Here is a 14240-nt window from a genome sequence, read left to right as displayed (position 1 = left end):
TCAAACCTGAACATGTTCAAACTGGAAGACCTACTCTTGACATATAGATCTAAAGATTTTGATAAAGTTTGGTTTGCCGGTCTTCTCCATAAGCTTGCTTCATATGGTGTATCTGGTAAAGTTTTTGAGATTATCAAATTATTCTTTTCTAACCACTTTATCAAAGTCATCTACTCTTTATTTCCAGTAACTTCTGGGATACCCCAAGGTTCTATCCTTGGTCCTGTATTGTTTTTTATCTAGAATAATGATCTTCATGACAATTTTACATCAAAAATGGCTCTATTCCCTGATGACTAAACTTTATACTCCTGTCTTGACCAAAATCTTCACCTTTTGACCTAGAACAGGCAGCTGATCTTGAATCTGATCTCACTTTTTTAACAGTTGTCATATTTGGTTTGGTTCTTCTAATGATGCTCTTTTATTTCTCTATTAGACCATTTAATTTTAATTTCTCGATTAGACCATGTCCAAAAATGCATTGTAAACATAGTTGGACCTGCTTTATCTGCCAAGCTTGAGCCTCAATGAAGCCATTGTTCTTGAAAACTGAAAGGGAATAATACCTAATGAAAGGTGTCTTCCTTATTCCCTGAATTCTAAAATCAATGTATTGTCTTAAAAAAATGAAACAAAATTTTACAATCGACATTCGGCACAACGAATATTGTGACATTTCGAAGCCATATTAAGGGTCCAAAGGTTTTTTTTTGTTTGCTTTTTGATTTCTTTTGCACTTAAAAGAAAATCCATTTCTTTCAATTGATTAATTTCAATAGCAATTTTGTTAATGGCTTGATTCACCAACACGCAATACTTATAGTTAGGAAGGGCTTTTCTTTGGTTAACTCTCAAAGATTTATCAATGTTAACCCAGCTAAAATCATTAATTAAAGATGATGGTGCTAATCCAACACATATCTTCCATACTTGGGTTCTAATAGCCATTTGATACTCTTGATCTAATGATAGCAGGTTCCATTTTTAAAAAATTGGTTTTGTGTACCTTGTTTGGGGCCAATAATCTCAAGAGCTTTATTTTGTAAACATTTAAGTTGCATAATTTTTTTTGATATATTGTTTCCCCAAATTTCAACACCATACATAAAATGGCTTCTAATTAAAGCATTTTATAAAGCAACTTTAAATTTACTAGGCAATAGTTTATTGAACTTTCTATGTAGGTAGATGTCTTTACTTTTTATCTTTTTTGATGTTTGTACTATATGGCAATGCCATTTCATTTTGTCGTCCCAAAAAATACCAAATATCATTATTTTCATTTTTTTAGGATTAAGGGTTAGCTCATTTGTTAAAAATCAATTACTAATTTTTTCTAGTTCTCTGAAACATTTTTCTCCATATCGGTTTTATTTCCTTTTTTATAAACAGATTTTATCATGGCTAGTTTTAATTCTTGTGGGAAACATCTAGTACTAATAGAATTATTAATCATTTTTGTTAAAAAATGAGTGCAACCTGATAAGCAATATTTAATTAACCTATTACTTATTAATTCAAAACCACAACTACTTTTTGGAGCAAGACTATTGACAATTTTTTTAATAGATTTGTTAGAGTTTTTTTCAACTTTTATTAAATTATCACCTTAATTATCCATTTCTTACTGTCCCTTTTACAATGTATCAGCTGTTGCCTAAAGAAATTATTTTTTTGACAATGGATTGTTTTTTTATATACTTTTTTTTTAAATAAAAGAAGTTTTAAATCATCTTTTCCTCTACTAACCTTTGAGCCTAAATTTGTTATAAACTTTCTTAAATTGAGCAAATCTCTGGTCATCTATTGGTTTTTCGGTAAAAATTGCCGTTTACTCACAACCTTTTTTTCTGGCGCTATAATGTCTAATTCAATCTATTGTTACAGCTGAAATTCATGATTACGATATAACCATAATCATGAATTTCAGCTGTAACATTAGATTGACTCCTAATTAAAACATGATCAAGATATGTACTAGACACTAATCTAGTCGGGCCATTAATTATATTAATAAAGTTGTACTCTTTGAAGATGTTAATGTAATCTAGAGAGGATATTGAGTTAAGAAAGTCGGTTTTGAAATCACTACAAAATATTGTGTTAGCCCTATTGTTTTCATTAATAATTTTTTCAATTAATTTCAGTTTCTCTTTCTCCATCTGAAAGCTCATAAATGTTTACAATTTTCCATTTACTATTTCCTCATAGCTTAATTCCCATAGATTCTCCCATATTTTCGTAAAAACCAGTATTAATTATTTTAAAAGTAATTCCATTTCTAACGTAGGCACCAGTTACACAACCTCTTGAAATCTGAAAAGTGGTATATTAAAAGACCAATAAATTTATCTAGCTTATAGTCCATAAAATCTTTAATTTCCACACTTCTTGCAAAATAATTACGTCTATTGTTATTTTCATAGACTAATTCTTTTAATAATTCAAAATTACTACAAAAGACTGCGTATATATTATACAATAGCATTTAAATGACTGTTTTTATCAATGAAATGTTTGTTTTTATCAATCATAGTTAAGCTAGTTGTGGTTGTTTATATTTTGTGACTTTTTTAAAAAAAACTTCAACTTCAAAATTTTTATTAATTCTAATTTTCTTATCTTTGATGATGAATCGAAAGGGCTGATTTTTGGATTGATTATTTAATTTAATTCTCTCTGCAATAAATAATTTTCTGCTTTCCCATTGTGCAAAGGTAAGGTTAGGGTTGATATAAACTTTGTTTTTATATTTGTCAATTTTACTCAATTTGTTGGATTCTTTAATTACTTTCTGAGCAGAATGCTTGTTAATCATTTCAACCATAATTGTTCCTGGCTTTTCACTTTTTGAATTAAAATGTTGATGGTGCGTAATTTTGTCAAGTTTTATCAAGTTTTAATGCTGCAAAAGTTTTATTTAGTGCGTTTTTATCATTGTCTATTTTTTTGTTTATACCAATTTCTTTTGATTCATTAACAATTAACGCCATATATTATTAAATTTTTCTCTCCGTTCTTTCCAAGATTTCTATAGAGAAAACATTTAGAATACTAGCCTCTTGGTCATTTATCTTAGGTTTATCAGCAGTAAAAAGACTGCTAAACAAAACTTTAGAACTTTGGCTATTTATTTTTCCATTTTCTCAATCAGCAACATGCTTTTCGAGAAGTTCATTCTGCTTTAGTAAATCGTGTATTAAGATTTCAAGTGTTTCAAATTTCTTGTCTTGAAGTTCTTTATAAATGTTAAAATCACAACTTTAACAATTAACAATTATTAAATTATTTTTATTAACATTTACAATTAAAATTTTTATTTTAATTTTAATTTTTATGAACATTAACAATTATTAAATTATTTTTTAATTTTTGTACAAATTTAAGTATAGAAAATAAAACATGCCTTCATGCTGTAAAGGCGGAAGTTGTATCCATATACGTATAAATAGAACAGTAATAATAATACAGAAGTTGTATCCATATATGTGTAATCTTTGTTCAAATTCTTTTTTTATTGAGTTAATTTTAATTTTTAAAGTATGTTTATTTTCTTATGTCATTTGATCTTAGAGTCCGTCCTTTGCCAACAACATCAAAACGTTATTTCACGGTACAGCACAATAGCAACTATCTTTTCTTTAGCAACAAACAATTACATAGGTAAGTTTAAAATATCATCTTTTAATCAAAATAGTTTGTTGAATCATTCAGAATGTAAGTATGTTTAACTACATTTAGAATTGATTAATGTTATTAGTAAATTTATTTATTCTTTATAGCTAATTCTCATGAACAAAAAACTATTCTAAATGCTTTTTATATATCATATGAGGAGTGAATTTTCGAAAGGTGTTAACTTCGAGTAAATTTATTTGGAGAAATTGTTGAAAAACTACTTATAGGGACACAACAACAAAAATGATATTTTTTCTATCTATTATTATGACCTAGAGGCTATTATTAGATCTGGAATTTAAATATATGATAGATTTCAGTATATAAAATTTCAAAATGGAACAAACTCAAAATTTTTATTTTTGTAAATCAGCACCTTTTGAAATTGGGGAAATTTTAATAAATTGCTGTAACTAATGTTTGAAGTTATTATTATTAGTTTTTATTTTTTATTAGTTTATTTTTTTTTTATTAGTTTATTATCATTTTATTAGTTTATTTTTTATTATTTATTTTTTGTTTTTTTTTTGTTGTTGTTTTTTTATATAAAAAAAAATGAGAACAAACCAAATAAAAAAATGTAAAATTTAGAAAAAAATTATCTAGCAGTGGCAGATTGGCTAAATATATTTTACCGGTCAGGTAAATAATTAAGGGGCCTTTCCAACAAACAAATATTGCTAAAAGGGCCCTGGCAGCAACTTTCTTAAGAATAAGCCATAACATGAAGACTGAAATCACAAATCATCAATTTATAATAAATTAAAATAGCAATAACTATTCTTTAAGCAGTTTGAGGACGAAGTTTTAGCTCAGAGGACGAAGATGCATATCTTTGTTCATATCCTCATCACATTCATTTCTATAAAAAAGTACTTTTATTGAGAGACATTAGCATATAAATTCCAAGTGGTCATTCGATAGAATTTCCAATTTTGTCAGTAGTAACTTTAACTGTGAAAACAATTTTTCATATTTTATTTGTGTTACAGAAATAGTACAGGTAATCTTATAAATTTGATACAAATACACCATTAAGTCTATATGCAGGGGTCCTACTTTTTTTTAAATTCACAGGTTAATAAAAGCAGTCAAACTGGTTACAGGTTTCAAGAATGGCAAAGGCAATGTTTTAGCTTCATGACACGTCTTTGCATCTAAATTTTCTGCTTCACTTACACATGATTGACATCAAGTTGACAAAGACTGTCAAAGATGACTCAGCAAATGCTCCAATATCACTGTTGCAGCATTTGATTTGCAACTTTGTTTCACCAATCAATTTCTATCTTTTCATTGTAATTTAAATTTGTGTTCCAACAAGTTTAATTCATTTTTTTATGACACTTTTACAAATGTTGCAACATTTTGCAGTAGGTTAAAAAATAAAACCATCTGATTGCAGCAGCTGGTTGTCTATTTCACAACTAAGTTGAGAACATGACTATATTACTAAATATGTATATGGTGGTCTGCAGCTTCAGTAATCTTTTTCTGAAGCCTTTTTTATTGACTCTGATACCTTCAAGCACTTTCAGTGCTGTCCAATAGGCAGTATTTTAAATCAAACCCGAGCCATTGTAGCATCTCATGTGCTCTGCAAATTTAACTCTCCACCACCTCATACTTGAATTATCACTTATGTACTCTGTGAATTCAGCTTAATATCTCTTTAATATTGTGGTTGCTCTGACAAAAGTTTTGTCAGTATTTCTGTTTTGTGCTCCAGATTTTTGCATAATGATATGTGACTTGAATGAATAATTTAATTTAAAAAAGTGGCGACTTATTTGAAAATATAAAATTAAAATCAAAATCTAAATTAAATCTCCGTGTTTTTACATTAAGTCAAAAAAAAAGAGTATTTAAACTGTTTTAATCAATTCTAGAGTTGTTGAGATTTACTAAATATTAAGTAAGTTGAACATAAGAAATTCTATTGTACTCTTCTACTGTTCTTTAATTCTGTAACAAAATATGTTTTAAAATTTTTTTTCAATTTTCTTCAATAACAGTAAAATAATAGGAATGCAACAATTGCTCTTTTAAAATAACTATTATTGCATCCTTAAAAATTTAACATAAATAAGCTCTATTAAAATAGCTTGCTAATAAATATGATTTATATATAAAAATTTTATCAAGAGTTTTGTGACATGTAACATTTATTAGGGGCGTAAATAATAATTATTTTAATATTATTTGATAATTGTTATTAGGCATATAACAATTATAATAAATTCTTTTTTTATAAGGCACTGATACAAAAATATAAAAATAAAGTTGATTAAGTATTTTTGATAAATTATTAAACAAATAAAAGACCTAATGTTAGTTTTTTTTTTTTTTTTTTTTTTTAAACATCTTCGCTTCCAACAAGGCTGCAAGCAGCCACTAATTAAAGTTGGAAGTTACTGTAAAAGAAAAGATGAAGATTGTAGAGCAAGATAACAATTGACGGACGATTTAAAAGATTGCAAAATATATGAATCAGGAAAGCAAGATGAAGGAAGCGAATTCCAAAGAACTGATGTTCGAGGAAAAAAACAAGACGAATAAGCATTTTTGGAGCACTTAGGAACAGTCACAGAAAAAGGATGACACTTAATTGAATGACGAGTAACACGAGAATGAATTTTAGTAGATGGCACAAGAGACGCTAGCTCTTTAGAGCAGTGCCCATTATAGTATTTGTAGAAAAGAGAAAGAGAAGCAACATTACGACGATGTGATAATGGTTGAAGGTTGGCTGCAGGAGCAGGTCCAACTATGTTTACAATGCGTTTTTTCACCTTTTCTAAAAGAGAAAGGGCATCATTAGAAGATCCGCCCCAGATATGGCAACAGTATTCCATACAAGGCCGGATTTGAGATTTATAGAGATAGAGAATAGAATCCAGAGTAAGAAAGTGGCGAGCTCGATAAAGAGATGCAACCTTAGCAGATGCTAATTTTGCAACCGATTTGATATATGGTTTCCAAGAAAGATTGGAAGTAAGAGTTAATCCTAGAAGATGAAGAGTAGCTGACTCATCGAGTACATCACCGTTCATAAATATAGGAAGATCTAAATTATTGCGATAACGATTGGCTGAAAAAAATTGAGTTTTATCTGAATTAAAGTTTACCAGCCACTGTGAGCCCATGCTGTAGCAATCAGAGAGTGTTGGTTTCTTATCACGACAAGAATAAATGGTAGTATCATCAGCAAACAATGCCACCTTAGATGTGAGAATATCTGGAAGATCGTTAATGTAAATTAAAAAAAGTAAAGGGCCAAGGATAGAACCTTGAGGAACCCCTGAAGTTACAGAATAAGAAGAAGAGTGTTGTCCATCGAGGACAACTTTTATGCTACGATTGGAAAGGAAGGATTCGATGATCTTAAAGATGTTGCCGGATACACCATAAGAAGAAAGCTTATGGAGAAGACCAGCATGCCAAACTTTATCAAACGCTTTTGAAATGTCAAGAGCGATGACCTTAATAAATCCACCTTCATCTAATGCACGATAAAACCTGTCAGTTATTACTGTTAGCAAATCAAGTTAAAAAAACAAATAAAGTATGTATAAAAAATGTACTATTTTAATTAAAAGCAGCTATTTACATTACACATAATTGTGTCAAGTTATTAGGAAAGTGCAATATAGAATGATTGTTAAAAACTAGGTTTTTTACGATAATGTTTTTAAATATAATTAAAAACCAAATGTGTTTGTAACATTATCACCAGCATAAACTAACAAAATATGTATGATGTGTACTTTTATTAGGCATAAGAATTTCAATTAATCGTTTAGTTTTGGACTTGATGTTATCTTAAGTCCACCATATGTTGTCTATAAATCTTCAAAAACAGTTGTAAACGCATGTTGTTAAGACAAAAATAGGTAAAATATTAATTTTTATGTTATGTTATGCAAAAATTTGGAAGTCATGCTATTTTTATTTTATTTTTATATAAAAATAAAATAATTTTTTTATATTTGATCAGATGAAAAAATAAATATGCATGCCAATTTATTTTTTATCTGTTTAAATTGGTTTAAATGTTTTTTAAATTTCATTTACTAGTGACAAATTTAATAATCAAAATACTGGGTTTAAATTAGGGTGCGATGGTGTAAAAAAAATTTTATGTCTTTGAGCAATCTTGTAATATTAATGCACTTCTGAGCAACCTTGTAATATTAATGTTTGATACTTTTGATTTAATTTTTTTAATGTTTTAATTTTATGTTTTAAATATATCTTTTTTTGATTTTAATTAATTATTGAATAAATGAAAAAAATAAAAAAATAATATTTCCCTAATAATTGTTGTGGTTATTGATTATGTTTATATATAGCTGTTTGAATTGTTTATAAAAAGTTGTTTTAAAATAAGTTCATTTAGTAGCCTGTTAAAAAAGTTAAGCCGAAAAAACAAACAAATATGGTTTTGAAATCAAATCAATCTTTTTATTATATATAATTTACTAAACATTAGTAAAATAACTTTAAGAGTTAAACTATAAGACCAATTTCTTCTATATTACAAATACATTTATCATCAACTTATCTGCTACACTAGCTAACAATTTTAAAGTTGAATGCATTTTTTTTGGTAATTTATAATACTAGTTTAAGTTTAAATATCTTAAGTTAGTGGTAGTATTTTAATCTTTTCTGACTGATTTAATTTTCTATGGATTCTTATCACTTCTATTATTAATATTTTTAATGTTAATATTATCAAAGTTTTTATTGTATAAATAAATATCAAAGAAAAATAAAAGTATTCTATCTCATAAACTTGATTTCTTTTTTTTTTTTAACAAAAGCATTGAATTTTACAATTATAAAAAAATCAATAATATTTTGTGTAACAGAGAAATCTCAAAATTACGAAACGTTTTTTCGTCTTTAATGTTTTAAAAAACGTATGTGTTTGGAAAAACGAGGAAAAGGGTAATAAATAGTGCATACGTATGCAGAGAGAGAGGAGGTTCTTGAAAGCATCATGTGGCGTAGAAAGAGGAGGGAAGTCCTAAATCAGTAGTTTTACTGCATACGTACTTTATGAATGTCCCCAAAACATGAGTTTGTGTTTATTTTATTAAACAGAGCTTCGTTTCAAGGAATGTTTTATGCAAAGCTCTATTGGATGAAAAAATAGTCTTATTTTGCTGAGAATCTTTTTTTTATTATCTAATTTTACAAGGAAAACATACTTTTAGGCAGGTCAAATCTTTTTAAACAAGCTGTTTTTGAGTTTACTTATCATTTATGAAGATGTAGCAATATTGTGCTATACAAAAACATTGCTAAGTCAATTTAAAAAAAAATGAATTATATATGTTTTTTTAAGTGCACTCCTCAAATATATATTTTTTAAATATAAAATAATGTTTGTAATGTTGCTTGAGAAAAGTAAGTTTCTACAGCTATTCAAAAATAAGAAAGAAGAAAGAAAAAAATCTGTTTGTTCTTTTCTATTTTATATACGTCCGTAATTATATTTGGGTATTGGTAATTACAGACAAAAAAAAAAAGTTTTTTTAATTAAAATTCTAGCGACATTAATCTAAACACAGCGCTATGCGTAAATATAAATGAGGTTATGTAGAAAAACACTCTATTTTATGCAGAAACATAAATTATTTTATGCGGAAATATAAACAATTTTATGGAGAAATATAAATTATTTTATGCAGAAATATAAATTAAAATATGAAAATCAAAATAAGACTTTTTAAAGTTTTTAAAAGTTAAAATATAAGCTTGGTGGCAGCCATTTCAAACTCAAGGATTCAGTTTATGTAATAAATTGCAAGTTTTTTTAATAAATTTATTGTTTTAATTTTATTTTTTCTTATTTTGATTTTCTTATTTTAACTTATATTTCTGCATAACCCTTAAATAAATTAAGTCTGAAATAGGAAAAATATAAAATATAATCAATAAACAAAAAGTTATATTCAATTCAGGAATAAGATGAACAGTATCAGCTAATCAAATAATTTTTTTAATAAATAAACTCATTTCTGCAAACCCATTATGTAAAAGACGAGAAGTGCTATCATATTAATTAATAAAAGTCCATTGCTGACCGTTTATTATAATTGAAACTGTTTTTGTTTTTTTATTTTTTCACGATTTTGAGCTAATGAACGAATGTTTTTAAAGCTGCTTTTTAAGACACCAAAAATTCTTCAATGGGGTTAAGGACAGTTACTTTCTGCAAATTTTTTGTCAAGATCTTCAATAAGGTTCATGATGTAAGATCTTATAAATATCCTAATAGCTTAGAATAGTATGTAATATCCTAGTAGCTTAGGATAATATAAGTAAAAGTCACAAAAATCATAATTTCTATTTCTGTAACATTTAGAATCCATTGACAACCGTTACCATAGTGAAAAGTAAAGAATTGACAGAAGTTGCGAGAAAAGAAATTGAAGAGTTCTCAAAAAAAGGAAAAGCGGTTCGAGAATTAGAGCAACAGTTTGGTATACACAAATCAACTGTTCAAGATACTCTGAGAGAATTAATAAGCATGGAGAACTCAAAAGTTTGCCAAGATCTGGACGAAAACAAAAAACAACTCCAAGAGTTGATCGAAAAATCCTAACTTTGGTTAAAAATTCTGTGAGAACAAATGCAAGAGATATTGCAAAACAACTCAGAGAACTCAAGCTAGTTAATATAAGTCCTTGAACTGTTAGAAACAGGCTGCATGATTTATATGGTAGAGCACCTGCTAAAAAACCGTTACTTACCAAATGACATATTGCAAAGAGGCTTGCATTTGCAAAAAAGTATCAAAACTGGACCGTTGATGATGGAAGGTGTTATGGTCAAACAAAACAATAATATGCCTTAATGGTTCAGATGGTAGACGTAAAACATGGAGAAGACCAGGTGAAATAATGCAACAACAGCATGTTAAACAGACAATAAAGCATGACAAGTATGTCATAGCCTGGGGATTCTTCAGTTGGAATGATGTGGGGCGTGTTCATTTTATAGAGAATACATTGACTTCTCGTAAGTATGTTAGAACACTTTCAAACTGTATGCTGCCATCTGCTCGAGAGTAATTCGATAGAGAATTTGTATTTCAGCAAGACGGTGATTTAAAACATACGGCAAAAAATTTCAAAACCTTGCTCTAAGGCAAAAATATCGAGGTGTTAGATTGGCCGGCACAAAGTCTAGACTTGAATCCTATAGAAAATCTATGGAAAGTAGTCAAGAAAGAAATTGGTAAGCTTATATTGATGAAAAAAGACGATATCGAAGAAGCACTCAGAAAAAGTTGGAGTTCCATTGGTATAACAAGGTGTAACAGCTTGGTTGATTCGGTGCTTAAGAGAATTGACGAAGTATTAACTAATAAAGGAGAGTGAACTAAAAATTGAAGAAATAAATGATGAAAAAGAAAAAAAAGTTTTGTCCAGATACTTTTTTCCACAGTCATTTTAGTTTTTTTATCAAGAGACATCTACCTAGTAACATAGAATTATATCTAAAAAATAGTTTTTCCGAACACTTTTTTCCGTAACTGTATGTTGTTCGCATTTAATGTTTTAAAACATCAGATCAACGATAAAACCAGCTATTATCCATTAGAAGGCATCCATAAAGTACGTGCGCAGTAAAACCACTGATTTTGGGCTCTCCCTCCCCTTGTGCAAACCTGTATGCTTTCAAAGACCCCTCTCCCCTCCCCCTTCCTCCACATACGTATGCATTTTTTTTTCAAAATTAACTCGATTTCTTTTTCTGTCTACGTACTCACTGTCTTTAACACCCCTTCCCTCCATGTACACATTCGTAGGCTTTTGGGGAACCCCCTCCCTCAAACCTGCGTACGTACTTTATGGATGGCCCCTTACTAGAAAACAATCTCGATTTTGAATAAAATATGGCAATAGTGTTCTGTTAATAAAATTAAAGAAAAGATTATCATTTTAAGCATCATCAGTTAACTCGTATCCAAATATCCCAGTAATTGAAATGGCTGCCATCACGCTTACATTTTGTTCTCTGTTAACTGGAATAGTTATATATTTTTTCGTGTTTATTGGAGTATATCCATAATTAGATAAGGTATTAAGGTTGAACCTGTTTCGTTTAAAAAAACTAACTTTGATATCGATATATGTTGAATCTCTCAATATATATCGCATAACTCTGTCTTAAATCAAGAGTTACTGTTTCTTTCTTGTGGAATCAGTTATAAACGCTTTTTTGTTATTTTCATTACTTTAAGTTACCAAGAAACAAACGTTTGAGACACATGAACCCTGATTCAGCCTGATTGCCATAGATTTCAGCTTGTGTTTTTTAGTGTCTCTTTTAATCACAGTGCTGATTGCGTTTCTTATAGCATTTCAAAACGCTTTCTTCATTTTCTATTAATAAGATCTTGTATATTAGTTTGGAGTCCTGGAGTCCTTGCCACAATTATATATAATGATTTCGGGTTTAAAAATTGATTAGTCCAAACTATTTATGTTTGTGTGTTTGTGTACTTCTTGAACTTTTTCTAGCCATTGAAGGCAGCGTATTGAAAAGGAGTATTGATCAGAAGATAAAATCCGTTCGGCAGGTAATTAATGAAGCTATCAAAAGTGAAAGAGGTATGAAGCTACCTGAGTACATTAAATACTTGGATTCATTTGCCAATAATAACCATTACACAAATAACTCTTTGGCCTTGCATGATATTAACGAGGTTTGTTAGCTAAATTACCGTTTAATTATTTTACTATTTAACATATTATTGAAATCGATTTTATCTTAACGAAAATGTTTATTAACAAAATCAATTTTTCAGATTCTTCTGAATGTTGCTACCAATGAAAGCATGCCAATAATAGAGCTAGTTACAAGTGTTAGCAAGGTTCAACAAATGTTACTGGATATGGAAGAGTCAAGCATTCCTTGCGTAGCTTAATTTTTTGATCTTATAAAAATCATTAAACATATACTTATACATTTTAATGTATTTTGAATTTATTTTGATGCACTTTATCCGCTTATATATATTTGTTTTTATTTTTATCTTTTTAGTTTATTATTATGTATATCCATAAATTTTATAATTCGTTAGACTTTTAGGACAATTAGTACAAATTTTTAGGCAATTAGTATTAGTTTATCCTAATATTTAGATTGTCCTATTTTAGTACGTTTTCAGAGTTCTTAGTCAATTTAGGTTTTATACAAAACAGCTTATTTTTAATTTATATTATTAAGTATTATATGAACAAGACAAAATTTGCCATAGAAAATGATTATGTTAAAGGTTTAGTTCAATTTCAATATTATTCGGTGCAAAAATAGCAAAGTTTCAAAAAGTTTGTGTTCTTTATTTTAATAACTTGAAAAAAAACTGTTGGCAATTTTAACATGCACTTTTTAACTAGGAACTTTTTTTGACATCAGGCTTATATTAAGCTGTTTTGCAGGAGATGTTCTTACAAATCGATTGAAGGCTATTTGTTGTACAAGTTGCAAAAATATCGGTGGCTATTTGTTGTACAAGTAGTGGTAGTAATATGAAATAGAGAATCACGAGAGTTGTTTTTTAGTTGCATCTACTTTTATGACTTATATGTATATCTCAAGTATTTTATGCTAATAATATTAAATCTGTCCAGCTGTCTAGACCCGTAAATTACGGGTCTTAGTAAGTGTACTCCACATATCTATACTTATTCCTTTCTTCAATATTTAAAGTAAGCGGTAGAAAAATAATTATATATACATATATAGAAGAACTATACATACTGTCTACTTTTAAAAGTTATTTTTAAAAAATGTTATAATAAACTTTTGTTATTATAACATTAAAAATTTTTAAATGCTTCGGTAGTCGTCGCACGGTTCGCGCAACGGTTACCGAATCAGCACATTTTGCGTCGCGAAGCGGAAATAGGGCTTTACTTATTTTCTGATAAAAAGTTTCAATTTTAATATTCTAAATATTTTTTAACCAAAACAAGTTAGCGTTAGTTAATAAAAAAATATTTAGTTTAAATTTTTTTAAATTTGTCATTTAAAGTGCGGGATTTTCAGGGGTAAAAAAACCCGAGTTTTCACTAAATCTTTATATTACATACAATAATTTCCAGATTTCATTAATTTTTTGCATATTATTGAATAAATGATACATTTTGTATATTAAAAACCAAGAAAATAAAAAAAATGTTTAGATCATTGCTTTTGTGTGTCCGTAAAGATTGATTAGACCATGTTAATACAGAGGTATCCAGCTTTTTAAATTATTAGAAATTTTTTGCGATAAATAGATTTTTTAGAAGTGAAATAATATTCTGGCTACCTCTGTAGTAACATGGTATAGTATCAATTCACTGTAGTGGGTTTTATTAAAAACCTATTAGTTACAATACAATACAATACAATAATTTATTTCTGAAATAAGATTTTACACTCAAGGAAGTTTACAAATAGTAAATTTACTAATATAAAGTAAACACCTGCTAATGTTAATAAGTATAAAAAGCAACACTAGATGTGGAGCGGTACATTTGTTCCTAGTCTTT

General features: G+C 28.2%; 1 protein-coding gene across 3 annotated transcripts in view; it reads left to right on the top strand.

Annotated features, from left to right (window-relative positions):
- Nucleotides 1-12713, top strand: part of LOC136092279 (uncharacterized) — a 212840-nt gene extending 200127 nt beyond the window's left edge. For all 3 annotated transcript variants that reach the window (XM_065820141.1, XM_065820140.1, XM_065820143.1), the window contains 3 exons: nt 3577-3666; nt 12222-12406; nt 12509-12713. In XM_065820141.1, the coding sequence (XP_065676213.1) occupies nt 3577-3666; nt 12222-12406; nt 12509-12628 (395 nt within the window). In that variant the 3' untranslated portion in view covers nt 12629-12713. The remainder of the gene's footprint in view (nt 1-3576; nt 3667-12221; nt 12407-12508) is intronic.
- The last annotated feature ends 1527 nt before the right edge of the window (nt 12714-14240 follow it).

Source organism: Hydra vulgaris, chromosome 15, assembly GCF_038396675.1.
Source record: "Hydra vulgaris chromosome 15, alternate assembly HydraT2T_AEP".
In the NCBI taxonomy this organism is placed as follows: Eukaryota; Metazoa; Cnidaria; class Hydrozoa; order Anthoathecata; family Hydridae; genus Hydra; species Hydra vulgaris.
This window is presented reverse-complemented; position numbering and strand designations above follow the sequence as displayed.